Source organism: Quercus robur, chromosome 11 (assembly GCF_932294415.1).
Source record: "Quercus robur chromosome 11, dhQueRobu3.1, whole genome shotgun sequence".
Classification (NCBI taxonomy): Eukaryota; Viridiplantae; Streptophyta; class Magnoliopsida; order Fagales; family Fagaceae; genus Quercus; species Quercus robur.
This window is the reverse complement of record NC_065544.1, coordinates 49,242,677-49,260,830: the sequence shown is the minus strand read 5'-3', so window position 1 is coordinate 49,260,830 and position 18,154 is coordinate 49,242,677. Positions and strand designations below refer to the sequence as shown.

Here is an 18,154-nt window from a genome sequence, read left to right as displayed (position 1 = left end):
AAAGAAAGACCAAATACGTAATTTACCTAATTACATTTTTATCTACCAGCCAATAACAAAGGGGGCCGGACCCACATATGGGCCAGGCTCTCCTAACATTCCATAATTTTTTTTTTTTCCATATATAATATAGCTTAAAATTAGTTTAGACCCAAGACAAAATAGAGTTTGGGCCCTTGCTTCAAATTAGTCTGCTTTCATTATCTAAATGCCTGTCCAAGCTTTTATTTTTCTTGTTCATCTCTCCTATTGTACATCACCTCCTTATTTTATAAATTAGTTGTGACAATTAGAACCCAATGATCTATATCTTGATTCCAAGTGTTTTTAATTCCCACAATTGGCGATCTTCCAAATTTGAGGATTCAGATTGATTGGTTTACAACAAAGAAAAAACTCTTAAAGGCTTATCAAAAAGAATCTTTAGGCCTAAGCAGCTAAGCCCCTTTAGTTAAAATCCAATTCTTTGCGAAATCTCTAATGATTTTAAATGTATCTCGTAATAACAGTTTTCGAAAAATCCAAAATATGGGCTAGAGTTATTTGGTACATACACTTAAAAACTAAAAATATGTGTTTGAAAACATGTGTGAAAATACGTGTTGGTGAAAAAAGTGTATGGAAATACATGTAATGTTGTTTAAAAACTGAAAACATGTGTTTGAGTGGATGTACCAAACAGAGCCAAATCTCTTTGGCATGATGCAGCTTTTGGATCCATTCATCTACTTCTTTGGTGCTTTGCAACAATGGCATGGCAATGCCTATTGAGAAAAGCAATAGAACTAGAGTTGTCATTCTCTTTTTCTCTTTCACTCACAATAAAAGTTGGAGGGGAGGCTCTTTATAGTGGAAGATATATATATATATATATATATATATTATTTTTTTGAGAAGCAGAAACATTTTCTCCATTTTAACTTTTATGAACACATTGCACAAGAATCTGGACCCAAGAATATTGATTGAAACGTCACGTGTCAGATAGCAGAAGCATAATAATTGGTATTAAAAAAATTATCGTTAGCACACAATAGTTTTTATATTACATATTGTAATTGGAATGATAATATTTTTACTTTGTTTCTAAATATCTTTAATATGAATCAAGATGTCAAAAGAGTTGTGCTCCGCTATAATTATTGGTGTCAAAAATCAAATCCGACATGCTGATGATATCAGTTTATTCTTCAATCTTAGAATCAAATCAAATTACAATATATATTCATTCTCAAAAAAAAAAAAAAAAAAAATAGAATATATATTTCTTTTTGTTTTCCCAAATATAAATACAATTTTTTTTTTCTTCACATGCATCCTCATGGTTTGACCAAAAAGTCACTATTTTATTTTCCAGCTATATAGCCGGACAAACTTTTGGCGGGTTTAAAAAATGCAAAAGAGTCAGACAAATGTGCAGAGTGCAATAATGTTTCGGTCTACCATCAATAATTTTTTGAGGAATATGCGTGGCTAATTGTGCTATCATCAAGAAACAGCTCAAACAAAAAACATGTCTACCAAGTTACCAACCTAAATAAAAATAAGAAACAGCTCAAACAAAAAATAAGTCTACCAAGTTACCAACCATAACAGGTGACAATACTAAAATTACATGCTCGTTGATGCAATGGACAAATATTAAATCTACATGCTTTCATAAAAATAAAATAAAAAATAAAAAATAAAAATCTACATGCTCGTGTCCATACAGATGATGAGCATCCAATCCACAAGACCATCCATGAGAAGATGACTACATAGCATTAACGGCACACTTATAAATGGTTTTGTAACCAACGAGCTCCAATGGTAAAAAAGGCCAGCCATAAACTAGTTAAGCCTCCATTTAAGCTTAAACAAAGTTACTCAAAACAGCCACATTAAGAGGCTGCCATCAATTACACTCATAATGAGCATCCTAATAGTTGTACTAGGGCTATAGATAAGCCACCAAGTATCAGGAGAAAGGTACACAAATTCAAATAGACAAAATTATATTCTGATTATCTGAGAGATATTGATCCTATTGACTTAATCATCGGAGAACCATTAGCTTACGCCACTCCGGTGTCTTTTTCTTTCATCTTTGCAAGGAACATTACCTCATCCAAGCTTAGACGAGGTCATCGACTAACGGCTGTTTTTGGCTTCATCACTGGGTTCAAATGAAGGAGGCTTCCTAATCTTAGTAGCTTGCTCGAAGCCATATGCAATTTCAATCAACTTTGGCTCTGAACCTTTTAGTCTCCCAGAGCAAATACCGATTGAAACCCTTTTACTATCATATCTTGCAGGGACACTAATTCTAGAGAAGCCCACAATTGCAAGGGCAGAAGTAACACTAACACCTGTGTTATTTGTTAGGGAGTCTCTGTGTTATTTGTTTTTGCATCTGCTGAGAGTGTCTGAGATAGTGAGAACTGAGAAGTGAGTTGTGATTTGTAATAAAGTTATAATACTATTTGGTGTTCGAGACTTTTGAGACTTTTGTTGATAGTCTGACAGAGATAAAGAGACAGAGAGACAAACACAAAACATAATATTTTTAAATTAGATTAGTTAATTATTTTGTGTTTAAAAAAATTGAATGTGGTTACAAATTTTTTTTAGGAGTAACAATGTAAAATATTATATCTAGTGTTCATTTTGGACTAATTTATTTAATTGAAATTAATTTTTTTTTTTTTTTTTTTACTGAAAGTACGATAGATAAAAGTAAAAATTAGTTAAAATAGTACAATAAATTAATGAATAGTATAAAAAAGTATAATAAAACTCATAAATAATAAAAAAAAAGTTAAAGAGCAAAATAAGTTGACTTTTTTAATCAAACCAAACGTGACCATAATAATTATTTTTTTGCTTTAACGTGGAACCGCACCTAACTGCAGGTTGAGACTAATGACATGTCCAGTCAATTTTTTTTTTTTTTTTTCAGATGGAATGTCCAGTCAAATTTGGTCTAATGATTTAACGAAAGGGAGTGTAATGTTCATAATAAATTTTAGGGTAAATTGTTATTGATTTTTAATTTAAACTTATTATTGAAATTACAATTTTTCTCACATGTAGCAGCAAGAAACAAACTAACAATATACTAGCATTTAAGATTTATCCAATATAGAGAATGAGATAATGAAATGGCTTTAATTATTTGGGTGGGGAAGTGACATGGCTGTAATTAAACCATGTGGCATTGCCACATAAGTGACATGTACCATTCTGTGCACTTTACTACGTGCGTTATATGTGCACTACCGTCTCTTTTTAAAAAATGCATGTGAGAGTGTGTATATATATATATATATATATATATATATATATAAACAGAACTGAAGAGTGGAGAAGATAGAAAAGAAAGAAAGAAAGAAATGGACGCAGAAGCAGGCGGGTTTGTGAAAGGCTGTGAGCAAGGCGTACACAATCGCATGTCTGATATTTGTCAAATACAAATAACAAAATGGTAAAATTTTCAATTCGCGAATGCGGAGTCACTATGACTGTTTGTGTTTGATGATTCTGAATTCTATGTTTGGAAAAAAATGCAACCTCACCTTTTGTTTCTATCATTCTCAGGTACTTTCGGAGAAGAATCAGGAAATTGAAGACGAGAAGAAGAAGAAGAAAATAGAGAAGGTTTTTATTTTTATTTAGTTGTGGTTTTTATTCGCAATATTACCATGCATTTGTATATGTATAGTTTGCTGATAGTGACTGTATTGCGTTTGACAAACTGCTAATTTATATACGTGTAGTTTGTTTTCTCTGAGTGTGAGTTGCTGATTGTGATGTATTTGATTTATTGTTAATATATATATATATATATATATATATGTGTGTGTGTGGTTGAGTTCAAGTTATTTACAACACTCAATGTTTTTTCTTTTTATTAAATGTGAATTTTAAAAAATCCACAGTTGGATAGATTTTTTTTTTTTCTCATACTGTAAACGCTTGCTAAATTTCAAGATGGTTTGAGATTAATAGCTATATCATTGTTTAAATTTAAATTTTTTTTGTATTTAAAATTGTAGACGGAATAATATAAATAGCATTTGATTCACATGAAACGTCTTAAAAATAAAGAGAATATGTAATTTAACTGTGGGATTTTTGAAATATTGATTATTTAAAAAGTTATAAAGTGGTGTACAAGTACAACAAAGGTAACTTGAACCCAACCCGCACATGAGTGTGTGTAGTTTGTTTTCTATTAGAGTGAGTTGCTAGGAAGCTTGGGCATTGGTAGGACACGTGTATGGCATCTCAAATGAAATGTTTGTGCTTCCTAAGTGAGTTGCTGATTGTGATGTATTTGTTTACTTGCCTTGTAATTTTGGTTCCATTTGTTTGAATTGAAAACGTTGGATGTGTGATGATATATATATATATATATATATATAATGTTTGAGTGTTTGGAATTTGACCCCCTTATGCTTAATGTGAGAGAGAGAGAGAGAGAGAGAGAGAGAGAGAGGAATCAGCGTACCGTTGAAGATGTGGGACTTTAACTTGTTCATTTGAAATCATCTATTGGGTCATAGTGAGCTCAAATCTGTGGGTTGACCTTATAGCTTATGTTCAGCAGATATATTTTTATTGTATTCTCAATTGTGCATTCCAATTTAGGAAGCATGGACATGGATATGGGTACAGGTGAGACATAAGCAATTTTTGAAAAAATATAATATGACACGGTGGGTAGGACACGGATTTGACATGGGTACAGCACTCCAAATGAAGTGTTTATGCTTTCTAGATTATAGTGAACCCAAGTATGGTATGTATAAAGGCTAGGGTTAGGTTTACTTGAGCTTACAACATAATTAGATCTCTTGGACCATTACGCATAATTTACTTATAAACCTAATATCTTTAACCCTAGTATGGTATATATTATGTTTTCTTACTTTCATTTTCTTATTATATTTTTGTAATAGTAACTTTTCTTTACTTCAATTATTTTCTCTCTGGATAGAAAGTATTGCAGTAAAACATTGCATTTTATTCTTGAAAGTTATTTTCTCTGTGGGAATAACTTTTAACCTTTTTTAAAGATAATTATTGGTCAAATTGAATGCATAATTTTCTGGCAGGCAAGGGAGAAGGAATTGAAAAAGCAAAAGGCTTTAGAGAAAGCTGCTAAACTGCAGGTAACAAGAACATATTTTTTGTAGAGTGGATTATATATTTGCATGACTTGCTTTAATGAATTATTGATGCAAATGAGGATTGTGTATAATGATTAGTGTGTTCCATTTTTTTTAGGTGCAACAAACATCAACTAATAGAAAAAAGAGTGAAAAGAAAATGGTGAAGCGTGGGGGGAAGGAAGAGAATTCTGAGGACTTTCTTGACCCTGAAACACCTTTTGGCAAGAAGAAAAGACTGTCTAGTAAAATGGCAAAGCAGTACAGTCCTACTGCAGTTGAGAAATCGAATGTGTTGTTTTTCTTTTAATCTCTTCCTGTATGAAATTGATCATAATTGAAACTTTTGTACTATTTTCATCCTTGATTTTGCTAATCTAGGTGGTATGCATGGTGGGCGAAATCTGGGTTCTTTGTTGCAGATGTGAAGAGCTCCAAACCCCCATTTGTTATCCTGAGTTTCTTTCTGGAATTCTTTAAAAAATTTCTGGAATTATAAGAACATTTTCATTTGTAATGTTTTTTGTTTTCCTATCACAAAGGAAATTTTGAAAAGAAACAAATAGTGACTTTGGTGTGAGTTAGATTTGAAAACAACTTTCATGTGCATCTTGGGTGGTTTTTAACATCTCTAGAATATTGAAGAATATGGTTAAAATTTTCTGAGAAGCAAGCCAAACTATTGATAAGGGCTAGTATATTTTTGCAACTGACTGGGATACAAAGAAAATCTCAAGTAGTGATGCAATTATGACAATGACGAATTGAAGCCCAGCTCCTAGGATTTTGGTTGCAATGTAGGATGAGGCTGTAAATTGGAGGGATTTGAATAGCGGAGATGAGAATAGTAACTAATGTGGATGAGACTGAGGAATAGTTCCTATGATTTGTTTTCTGCCTGTGTCTAACAAGAAGTTTTGTTGGAAAACAACCATCTCTTGTAAAATTTTACTCAATTCATTGTCTATTAGTTTATTAGGATTTGAGTTATGACCAGTTAAGTTTGCCCATACATTCTGGCCATTTGAGTTTTTGGTATTAACTCTCTGTTTAACTCCTAGGAAGTATGAATTGGTTATGTATGTATGTAAAAACCTAAATCTTGAGAATTTATCCGTTTGATAAATGCATTATAATCTTACCTATAAAAAAAATGAATGCATTATAATCTTGAGAATTCTCATAAGTAGAACTGTACAAATGTAAAAGAAATGTATGAAGCGTGTTGTGCAACATGTAAAAGAAATGTAGAAACAAGTTTATATTTTAATTACATTACCTGGTTGTGTACTCATAATTTCTGTTCTTAATCGGTTTCTTTAATTACATTACTTCTTGTCATTGCTCTTTAGTTTATATATATATATATATATATAGATATATATGTATGTGTATTATTGAGAACTATTATATAGAAGATATTGAAGGTGGATTAGTGATCAATTTATAGATTTTCGTGTAAACCTAATTTGTTATTTCCAATTTCATAAACAAATCATTTAATATATTGCACTCAAGCTCAAGGCAAGGTATTTTCCCATTTTTATATGAATTTATGTACTAAAAAAAATGATATCTCCAATTATAATCCCTTTAAAAAGTAAAATATATATTTTCTCTCCATTCCTATGTTTTGAATTAATCGATTTTTGATTAGGCCTTGCTCACCCATAATTTTCTTTTTCTCCAAGTTTATGTTTATCATGAATTATTAGCCAACTTATTTTCCCTAATTTATTTCAGTTCAACACATTTTTTTCCCTAACTACAGTTTACTATTTTGACTGAAAAAGGTAGAAATTACAGTTTATTAAAAACCTTACTAAAAGTGCTCAAAACAAGTTATTCCAAACGGACACTAAGAATAATTAAAAAGGGTAGAGAATAAAGTTCATACTCACCTAATGTTAAAAAATACAATATACATAATGAGAAAAATTCTTATGTAATATGTGAATGACAATTTTGTGTCACTTCACATCATTTAAACAATTAAATGAGGAGTATTATACAAACAACTAATTGATATTGTTATAAGATTTATTCATAATGTATTTATTTTTTAACAATAATGGGAGATATACCATATATTTGTTTTTACCCTTAATTGTTATTTTATCAATTGAAATTACGGAGGAAACTAAAGTTTGATAAAAAAAAAAAATGTATGTTTCCAATAAAAATTGTTTGTTCTTGCATATCTCTACTGTTTTTCCAAATTAATCCTGAAGAAACATATAATTTAGTGTTAGGATTTCATACCTGGTACTACTCAGGTGGCTGCTGTGGATTCAGTCTTGAGGTCTAGGCAGAAGGTTTTAACCTTGTTGAAGCATAATTTAGTGGCTGGCCAGGCTAGAATGAAGCAATAGTGTGACAAACACAGGGCTGAGAGGGTGTTTCAAGTAGGTGATTGGGTATATATGAGATTACAGCCAAATAAACAACAGCACGTGGCTTTTAGAGCTTCCCAAAAGCTATCCCCTCGTATCTTTGGGCCTCTCCGGATAATTTAGAAAATTGGTGAAGTTGCTTACAAACTAGCTCTCCATGCTGGTCCAGCCATCCATCCTGTCTTCCATGTCTCATGTCTGAAAGCTAAATTGGGATTGCAAACTGTTCCTATTTCCACCTTACCTTTTGTGATTCTCAGGCTATTTTATCACATGAACCTGTAGCTGTATTGCAGACCAGATCTCATCGTTTAAGGCGTAGAACTATCACTTAACTCCTTATTCAGTGGCAAAGCAATTCTCCTGATGATGCTACTTAGAAGGACTTATTCACTCTTCGACAACAATATCCACATCTTGTGGGCAAGATGTTTTGATGGGAGGGTAATGTTAGGAGTCTAACGTGTTTGTGATCAAAGGTTAGAGACTATATGTGACGTACTGAGAGTAGGGGTGAGTATTGTATGTTGAAGATTCCTACCAGTTAGTTAGTTAAGTGACAACTAGAGTTAGTTATTGGAAGTTAGTGTATAAAGGTCGAGTCAAAGTGTTGTGAAATTTTAAAGTACTCATAAGTATACGAACTGTACTGAAGTATAATTTGACAAAAATGAGGTCAAACTCATAGAGGCTTGAATAAACATAAGAAAATTAATCAAATCTTAACCAAATTAATCATAATCTAGTTTGATAAAAAAATTTTGTTTTGAAATTAAATAAACTAAGCAAAAAGATATAATATAAAACAGTAAAGAGGTTAAACAATCAAGAGAAACGAATTAAGGTGTTGGAATCCGTCTTGTTAATTCATATCAGCATATATATATATATATATATATATATGATCATTAATTTTTCCCAACTCACTACATGATAATCTAAAAATCAATCTTGCTATCATGAAAAATATTCTTATTTAAAAGCATGTTTTAAAAATCTAAAGTATGCTCTTCTTCGCTTCCTAAGTATAAAATTAAATCATCAATTGTATTTGTAACCAAATAAATCATTAGAGATATCCAATTTTAAAATCAAGAAATAATAAACCAAGCATTCAATTAATTAAGATAAATCCTAAATCATGAGAAAAACATGATTGAACTCGTATCTAGAATTCTATCTTAGTCAATTGATATGACGAAAAAAAAATTTAAATTATTAAAGAACAACTATTATGGAAAAAATTAAATCACATAAATACTACTGATAATCTCTAACAAGGTTTCATCCTCAACCCCAATTGAAAATTTAACTACTCATGATAATTGAAGTAAAATACAAAAATAGAATACTAAACATCAAACTAGACAAATATAATGGAGAAAAAATAGGAACAGTCCTATCATAGAAGCCCTAGTAGCCTCTACAGACTACAGCTCACTTATTAGTTTTTAGTGTTTCGGTGAAGGCCCACTAACAAGTATGCTATTAGACTTTCAAATAAAATATCGTTCAAAACCATTGGCCCATTGCATTACTAGCCATCTCAACAGATCCAAGTTAAATACTTAGTGGGCTTCGTATTTTTTTATGCCTCAACCCTTTCTTTGCTTTATTCTTCTTTTAATTCACACCGGGCCGGATTTAAGTTGGCTTGCCAATTGGCCCAAGCCTAAGCATTCAACTTTATTGTAAATTGCTCTAGTATGGCCACGTCAATAACTTCTTTCTTTTCTTTGTCTTCCACTTCTGATTAAGCTTTGTTCACATCTTGTAGGTCTTCAAGTCTGATTTGGGTTCAGCCCACCTGAATTAGAATCTGTCATTTTGTCTCAAATAAAGTCCACTAGCATGTAAAACCTTTATGACCTATAAAACAAAGATAGGTTATAATCAGTCACAAATTAACATAAAAATGAGGCTAAATATGTAAATATGAGGATACTTTATTATATATAGTTCATGCACATCACAAAGGACTGTGTTGGTTATGCAAGTTGATAACAAATTCCCAATTCTCTTAATCTCTCTCTCTCTCTCTCTCTCTCTCTCTCTTAGGAGGCTGATTTTCTTGAAGAATCATTTCTTTTTCTTTCTATATTTCGTATAAAGCTGTTGCATAAGCAGAGGCTTAGCATTTAGAAGAATATGTGAGTGATTCATATACAATATCTCTTTCTTTTATCACCGGTTCTACCAATTGATATGTTTCCACAAAAAATTGAAATTCAATTTCTTGATTTTATATCTTTCATTTTTGGAAACATATAAAGTTCTTCTGTTAAGCCTTGACCAATAAACCGATAAAACCCTTCAAATTGTATTTGATTAAACCCAAGTATTGTATACATTCCGGCATTTGCCTAGTGGAAAGAAGTAAGAAAAATGGTGGTTAGATCAATTTCACATTATTCACTTAAAGGAAGAAACATTTTTGTTTTGTTAATTGGAATTCAAAATCATACACTGTATATATTTAAGACTTAGATGACATGATTGATAATTCCACATTCGGTAGTTGAATGCAATTTTGCAACATTTGAAATTGTGATATATGATTTTCACTATGGTTGTAAATCAATTTCAAAGCATCTATGCCTAAATTAGTTTTTGGCTTTGTGCAATACAACTCAAAAAAAAAAAAAAAAATGACAAAACCTTTTTCATGGAGAAGTAGAAGATAGAGTTCTCTTTAATATTGATTATCTCTCACATTTCTCTCAAATTACTTTTTTTTTTTTTTTTTTTTTTCTTTTTTAAGTGTGAAATGGTCTTTTATTAAGAAGATTTTGAAACATGCTTAGACATGAAACTTCGTTCTAAGTTGCTATTTGAAAGTATTGGCATATTTAATTGAAACTAGATTTTATATATATTTCATAAAATTTTATTTTATTTTAAATTTTTTGTAGCTATAAAAATTGCAATTTTTTTTTTTGGGGTCAAGGACTCATTAATTAAGCTCGTAGATTACAAAATAAGAGTTAGTACTTTCCTACGATAATAACATGCATTGAGATACAAAACATATACTTGTTGCATCATAAGTTATATTAAAAATAAGAGAGATGCTACGTTCACAATATTTTCACAACAAATCACAGGTGGTTAGTTATTATTAGTTTAAATTTGAACCTAATACTAAGATTATTTTTTTGCCCCAACAATAACAATTAGTAACAACCTGCCACTTATAATTTGTTGTAAAAATATTGTGAAAATGTTGTGGATATATCATTTCTCTAAAAATAATGGAGTTGCTTGATTATAGGGAAATCAATATAATTCAACTCATATAAAAAACACATAAAATTAAACCTGCCAATTCATATCAACATAGTTCTAGGGAGTTGCTTAAATAATATTGTGACCTAAAATTAGTTTACCAACTCACATTAAACACATAAAATTAAACCGACGTGGCACATATAAGGGATCATGACAGGAAGACAATAAATAAGAAGGGGCTATTAAAGTGAACCACTGTAACATTGCAGCCAACTATAGCATCACCGGTGGTGAGATCAAACCATTGTGTCTGAGCAATGGCATAGCCATGCGCTAGCCGGAAAAACCTGGTTCCACCAACGATTGGCATCTCTAGCCAAGTTCTTGCCAAGAAGGCTAATAGAGCTACCAATATGAACTCTTTCCCTATTTGTCTGCTAACAATGACATGACTTAGATGATTATCTTAGGGTCCATTGATTTGAAGCCATTATGCATTTGATCTAATTGTGCATGGTATCCAAGGTGAAAAGGTTATGTTAAATCACTGTGCACTATTGGCGCGATGATCACTCTACAATTATAAGTACTTGTAGGGTGTAGGGAGCAAGAGTTAGCGTTCAAGCTTCCAGAAGGAAGTTTTACATATATATACATTAAAATTAGGATAGAATAGAACTATCTCATATAATAATAATAATAATAATAATAAAAAAGGTTACGTCGTTCAAAATATAATTTGAGATAAACATAAAGATTAATCATAACTTAGGACAATATCATTTTAATAATGCCTTGTTCCCAAAACTTAATACACAGTACTTGCCCTTTGTCCATATATGCCAGCAAGATTATTAGCCCAACTTGATTACATTGTCGCCATAGTTGTACTGTAGTTGATATATAAACTGTAGTTGATATATATATATATATATATATATATCACCACAAACTAGCATAATCAAACCTAATGATTCATAAGAATCAATGCAAGTTCTAAAACTTTGAACGGAGGCTAGGTGTTTAGGCTTCAAGGTTTAAATGAAGGAGGCTATATATCACCACAAACTAGCATAATCAAACCTAATGATTCATAAGTATCAATGCAAGTTCTAGAACTTTGAACGGAGGCTAGGTGTTTAGGCTTCAAGGTTTAAATGAAGGAGGCTTCCTAATCTTAGTAGCTTGCTCGAAGCCATATGAAATTTCAATTAACTTTGGCTCTGAACCTTTTAGTCCCCCAAAGCAAATACCAAATGGCACACCTTTACTATCATATCCTGCAGGGACACTAATTCCAGGGAAGCCCCCAATTGCGAGGACAGAAGTAACACTAACACCATAAGGTCCTAAATATGGAGTCACCAATGCATCAAGGTTATGCTTTATCATCAACTTCACAAAACCATCTCTCGTCAGCCTTGCCATATCTTTTAATGCTGTCTTCTCTTTGTTACTAGACCCATTTGTGTCTTGAGCTTCTAGAAAGAGGTTCTGCTTATATTCCTTGATCTTTTCCTGCATGGCCATGCAAGTAAATCTTCATTATTTGAGGATGTGCCATGCCTTTTTTGGCAATGATGAAAAACATGAAGGGAGCAGAATATATTGTGTAGGATGAAACTTATAGACAGTTCTTTAATTAGGTGTTGTAACTTGGGTTCTCAGTGAATTATATAGTTAAATTTAATTGTTTTAAAAAAGATAACACCTTCTTTATTCAATTAGGGAACCAAATATATAACACATAAGAACTTTATTTAAGTTTTGCCCTTTTGGAGTAACATTGCTCAATAAAGTACATAGTTAAACTTAATTGTCATTGAAAATGATAGCACTTTATATCTTTACACCATTTGGTCAATTCAACCTTAGGGCTAAAGTACAACTCCTAAAGTTCTGTATCTAAGTTTCACCCTATTAAATAATGCTACAACATTTTTCTCAATTGTTAAGTTGACAAGTTATTATTAATTCTCATATAAGCTTTTACCACTGACATTAACAACTTGTTATCTTGTTAGTTGTGACTCTAAAAATATTGAAAATGGAGCATTTATGTAAACACACTAACCAAATCTGCGAACTTCTTGTTGAAGGCTATAGCATCAGCCAAGGTACGCACTGGGGAAGCCACCAGTTCTTTTAAATATTTGTTCAAGGCCTGTTTGAACTCTATTATCAATGCTGTCATTTCCGAGGTGCCAATATTCAAGATAACATCAATGTTAGCTATTTCAAGATTGTCCACCAAAATTGCACCTTCTTGCCTGAAATTTTGTGGAAAATTATGTATCAAGTTAGGATAATACATCAGATAGGGCAAATTTCTAGCTTGTATGTTATGTTACGTACCTTAGTGTATCAAGATGCTGTGCAAATATTTTTTTTAAGGTGTCATTGCGGAAATTGTAAAAGGGTTTTCTCACTATTCCCAATCGCTTCCCCTTAAGCCCATTAACCTTAAGAAATTGTTTATAGCCACCATGTGGAATGTACTTTGATGCTTTAATGGTTGCTTTATCATTGTAGTCCAGACCAACAATCTCATCAAGAACGTAAACAGCATCTGATACGGTCCTGCAAATAGGTCTATTCTATCCAACATGAAATGAAAGATTTTTTTGTTAAGGTAATCATCATATCTTGAGGGGAATTATAATGATGACAGTTAACACAATAATAACATTATTATACAAGAAAATCAAGTTCAAAAAAATCAAGATAGAGTATTTTTTCTTACAAAATTACACATAATATTACTCGTTAGGTTTTATATGTTACCTGTGACAAACACAATGTAATTATGAGATTAAAGTTTGGCCAAAAGCTTGTCAAGAGCTGCAAGTGAACTCAAACTCACTTGAGCGAAACCAAGACTTACTGGAGTGGAACATTAAGAGTAGAGAAAAAGTTTGCCGAGTCCTTCACTTCAAGCGAAATTGTTAAGTTTGCATTAGCTATTAACCTAGCTTTGCTAGGATCTTTAATCATTGTTGTAGTTGTAACTTTTTTTTTTGTTGCTGAAATTGTTGTAGTTGTAGTTCATCATATGTATTCAATGCCCCCTTATCAATATCTAGCAATTGACTACGGTATCCAACTTTTATTATTCACACATCACTTGTGAACATGTGGATTTCTCATAGTTGGTGCTGCTGACTATTTGATACAATACCTATTAGATTATGCACTTAAGCAAATTGTGTGTTCTTTAAAGTTCAAATCAAAGTCGTCAATACGGATATATTGTATCAAAGACTTTCGGTTTGATCAGGAGAATAAAATATATTGGTACTAGTCATACCGATGTACTGTTTCAAAATTAGTACAATATATATATATATATATATACACGTATACACACAAATCAACTTTTATATATATATTTGTATATTTATGAACTAAAATATTTTGTTGAGGCCCAAGAATATTTAAAATCAATTAGTGCATTGTCTATGGTTGCTTAGATAAATAGAAGTGTACCTTTTAACCTTACTAGTTGCAAACTCTTGTGATACAAGAGAAAAATTGACGATTTATTTTTTTGTTAAGTGAAAAATGAAAATAGTAGATGAGAATTATCAGTATTAATCCCAAACAATTTTTAAAATAATGTGATTATTTTCTAACAAAGTATAATTGATAAAATATATTATATTTCTAAATTAATGTACTTATATTTGTTATTTGAAAGTGTTTTAAATTTTGTAAGTTTTTTTTTCCTCCAAGGAAACATATTTCATTTTACAATCAATTATTATATAAGAAAAGATATTTTGTATATAATGTAATATGTGGTTGTAATTTGTTCCTAGTACTCTTTACAAACGGTTCGTTATCTATTCATTTTGAATAGTGTAAAAAGCAAGTAGATATAAGTAAATTTTCATTTATATTAGAAAAAATAACATAAGAAAAATGGAATTTTATCAAGAATCTACCAACATTATGCTGAGAATGTGATATAATTTTCAATAAAGCAGCTCATCTTTCTACACAAACCTTTCCTCCAATGCATTGTTGGAGTGGACCGAATGGACCAAAGTAGATTAAATGGACCAAGTGGACTGAATTGGACTAAATTAGACCGAGCAGACTAAAATGGACCAAATGAACTGATATATACCAAAGTGGATCTAACTGGACCAAAGTGAATTGAAGTGAACTGAATGGATTGAAGTAGACTAAATAGACTGAAATTGACCAAACTGGACTAAAGTAGACCGAATGAATTGAAATGCTATGACGATATGGCTCAACATAAACGTAACAATAATAAATACTATGCCTTATCTTTCACCTTTTAAATATTATATAGATTGGAATTATATGACCAATTGGAATTGAGCTTGTGGGTGAAAATTTTTAAAATTTTAGTTTCTCCTTGCTAACAGACTTATTTTTACAGCAACCACAAATTCCATATTTATTTTAAGTGACTATTAGTGGCAGTGCAATGACCCCAATAAGCAAAGAAAATATCTATTTTGATATCGAAGATTGTAATAAAGTTACCCAATAGTGTCCTGCCTAGGAGAGATTGGGACGACCCCAGAGCGGCTTGTGAGACCAATCGTTGGTTTAATGCCCACAACTGAGTTAGAACTGGATGGGCAAATAATAGAACCATCTGTCTCAGACCCCAATGACACTGCTACCAAATTTGCAGCCACTGATATAGCTGATCCACTACTTGACCCACATGGATCTGCCGATAAAACATAGGGATTCTGCACACCATCACAAAACATTGATGTTAGCAGCTTGTACCTGTCTTTCTTTTTATAACAAACTATCATGCTCATATAATGGTTAATTATTTCATCCAATTCTGATTACATACCAAGAAAACTTGGCCAGATCCAGATTATATATGATATTTTTGGATGAATATTTAAGTTCTAAATGTGTTTCAACATTCTTTCTCCTATAACAATTTCAAACGTTTTTAATACAACCCCTAAAACTATAACAAACAAGGGGAAAAAAAAGCTGCAGTTAAAACTCTACATGCTACTGTTTACATAGCTCAAATCGACCGTGCAATATACATTCATTTTTAGGCAATGTTTGGATCCACATTTCTTCCGTTTGCGTCTGCGTTTGTTCCTTTTTTTTTTTTTTTTTTTTTTTGGTTTTCACGCGTTTTGGGTATTGCGGTTACTGTTCATTGAACAGTAACCGCAAAAGCTGACTTTCTGCAGTGAACAGTGCATATGTGCACTGTTTACGGACCCACAAATTTTATTTTTTATCAATTTTTTCATTAAAAATGGGTCCCACAGCACTATTCACACATTTAAAAATTATTTTGCTACAGTGTTTTCAGTTTTCAGTTTTCAGTTTCAGCAAAATAAGTTCTATCCAAACACACCCTTAAGGTTAAAATTCAATTGAGTACATTGATATTTACTTCAATTATCAAATTAGTCCTTAGGTCTAATTTTTGACAATTTAATAAGCCGCATTGTCAAAAATGAGTCAAATCAAGTTCTTTCGTCCAAGTCTGTTAACAAATGAAGCCATTTAAATATCATTTATAATTTAAAAATAATAATATACTAATCAAACAACACCATTTATCAAATGACACAACTCATGTTTTCAAGGAAAAAAGAAAAGAAAAGAATTTTATCAGTTATTTCAATTTGAAAAAGAACATCAAAACAGCACCATTTGCTAATATTGGACTAAATTGACGAAAAATAAACCTATACAGCATAATTTAATAATTGAAGTAAAAGTTAATAGACTGAATGAACAAGAAGAACTCTATGGAGACACTAAATCACACCTAATTTCATGACATTCTTAGGTGCCAATTTGTGATCGGTGTACAGTAACTTCACTTTTCACCAAATACACACAAGGGACTGAACAATCCATACAATCTGAGTATTACACATTGAATCAATGCAAGTCACGTACCTTTCCTTGGCCACCTCTGCCGCTCCAACCATTGGGTACATAGAACGACCTGAATTGAGACCACTCGCTTAAGCTAGCCTTTCCTATGATGATAGCCCCAGCTTTCCTCAGCTTGGTCACCACTCCAGCATCTCTAGGCACCACTGAGCCTAGCAGTGCATAAGAGCCAGCCGTAGTGTTCAGCTTATCCTTGGTTGCAATATTATCCTTGAGCAGAATGGGAATACCATGTAACCCAGAGAGTGACCCAGGTGCTTTTGATTTGCGCTCGGAGTCAGCCTTATCAGCTTGGTGTAGTGCTTCTGGGTTCACCTCTATGACGCCCTTAAGGATTGGGTTGAGTCTATGTATTTGTTTTAGGTAGAACTCAACGAGTTGCCTTGAGGTGAGTTGGTTTTGCTTGAAAGCGAGTTGGATGTCATGTACACTTGCTTCTTCTATTGAGAACCCATGGCCTGTAACAGTATTGAGCGACCCAGAAGATAATATAGGTAGAAGAATAAGCAGTGATGAGAAGAGAAAAAATTGTGGCTTTGAATTGGTAGCCATTGAAATAGTTAACTGATCAGTAGGTGAACGGTTTGGAGTTCAGAATTCCTATCTTAAGTAACCTCTTCACGTGGACTAAAATGATTTGTTATGATTGAAGTAACATTATTTTCAACTTAGTTTATCATTAACACAGGAAGGTATATTATGAGACTCTCATTAGGCATTTTTTTCACAACAAGCAGGACCCACACATATTAAAGATATGTCTTGTAAGATTGATTCATAAGATAAATTTTGTACTAACACTACATTTATTATACACTCGTCACAACAGATTATTATATTAATTGTAAAGAAAGTTGCAAAAAATGTTTTTTCCTAGACTTATAGCTATAATCAGTGGCGGAACAAGAGTTTTGGTTCAAAGGGAGCAAAATTAAAAAATATTATTTAAAGTGAAATTGATCTAAAAAATATTAATCGATAATAATAACAAAATAAATAAATAATTATAAGAAAATAAATATATTTCATATCATTAAAATAAATTAAAAAAAAAACCAATTCATACTACAAAATCTACAACAAGAAGTTTAAAAACTTATGTGGTAAAAATGTGATTAGTGTTACTTAAACAATATATAATGAATAAATGTTTGAAATTATTTTTTATAATTGGTGACATACCAATTTGTAATTATAAATAGTAAAATTTATAGTATCTCTTGTATAACTCAATAATAAAATACTGTGAAAAGTATCATTAATAGTGAAAATGGTGAAAAAAAAAATAGAATAGAAAAAAAAATTGTGAAACAGGTATCAAACTTGGGACAAGACAAAAGCTACTTACAACAACAATAAGATAGGTGAATAGGTGATACGGTTTGATGTATGAGAAAACTTGTTTTTTTACCAAGTGGGAGTTATTTTCTAGTTTTTTCTCTATGCCAGTGA

The 18,154-nt window shown here is 31.5% G+C and overlaps 2 protein-coding genes across 4 annotated transcripts; one reads left to right on the top strand and one right to left on the bottom strand.

Moving 5' to 3' along the window:
- Positions 1-2,118: 2,118 nt before the first annotated feature.
- On the bottom strand, positions 2,119-17,354 carry LOC126705919 (probable amidase At4g34880). Of its 3 annotated transcripts, none has more exons than XM_050405142.1 (6): positions 16,706-17,354; positions 15,293-15,507; positions 13,130-13,366; positions 12,849-13,044; positions 12,004-12,292; positions 2,119-2,240 (listed from the first exon to the last, which is right to left on the bottom strand). In XM_050405142.1, the coding sequence occupies exons 1-6, from the start codon at positions 17,252-17,254 to the stop codon at positions 2,134-2,136; spliced, it is 1,593 nt and encodes a 530-aa protein (XP_050261099.1). In that variant the 5' UTR covers positions 17,255-17,354; the 3' UTR covers positions 2,119-2,133. The 3 variants fall into 3 exon arrangements, with proteins under 3 accessions (XP_050261099.1, XP_050261101.1, XP_050261100.1); XM_050405144.1 differs by lacking the exon at positions 2,119-2,240 and adding an exon at positions 11,513-11,809 and having other exon boundaries at positions 11,926-12,292; positions 16,706-17,353; XM_050405143.1 differs by lacking the exon at positions 2,119-2,240 and having other exon boundaries at positions 11,513-12,292; positions 16,706-17,352.
- Positions 2,940-6,372, top strand: LOC126705920 (valine--tRNA ligase, mitochondrial 1-like). The gene is made up of 4 exons (XM_050405145.1): positions 2,940-3,466; positions 3,580-3,639; positions 5,100-5,156; positions 5,272-6,372. Exons 1-4 carry the CDS (start codon positions 3,464-3,466, stop codon positions 5,461-5,463), a joined length of 312 nt encoding a protein of 103 aa, XP_050261102.1. The 5' UTR covers positions 2,940-3,463; the 3' UTR covers positions 5,464-6,372.
- Positions 17,355-18,154: the final 800 nt, after the last annotated feature.

Coding starts and splice junctions, on each gene's coding strand:
- LOC126705920 (XM_050405145.1), top strand. Junction 3,640..5,099: donor AGAAGAAGAAAATAGAGAAG/GTTTTTATTTTT, acceptor ATTTTCTGGCAG/GCAAGGGAGAAGGAATTGAA. Junction 5,157..5,271: donor AGAAAGCTGCTAAACTGCAG/GTAACAAGAACA, acceptor CATTTTTTTTAG/GTGCAACAAACATCAACTAA.
- LOC126705919 (XM_050405142.1), bottom strand. CDS start 17,254: ATGGCTACCAATTCAAAGCCACAATTTTTTCTCTTCTCATCACTGCTT. Junction 15,508..16,705: donor GCAGAGGTGGCCAAGGAAAG/GTACGTGACTTG, acceptor GATGGTGTGCAG/AATCCCTATGTTTTATCGGC. Junction 2,241..12,003: donor TTGCTTTGGGGGACTAAAAG/GTTCAGAGCCAA, acceptor GGAGACTAAAAG/GTTCAGAGCCAAAGTTGATT.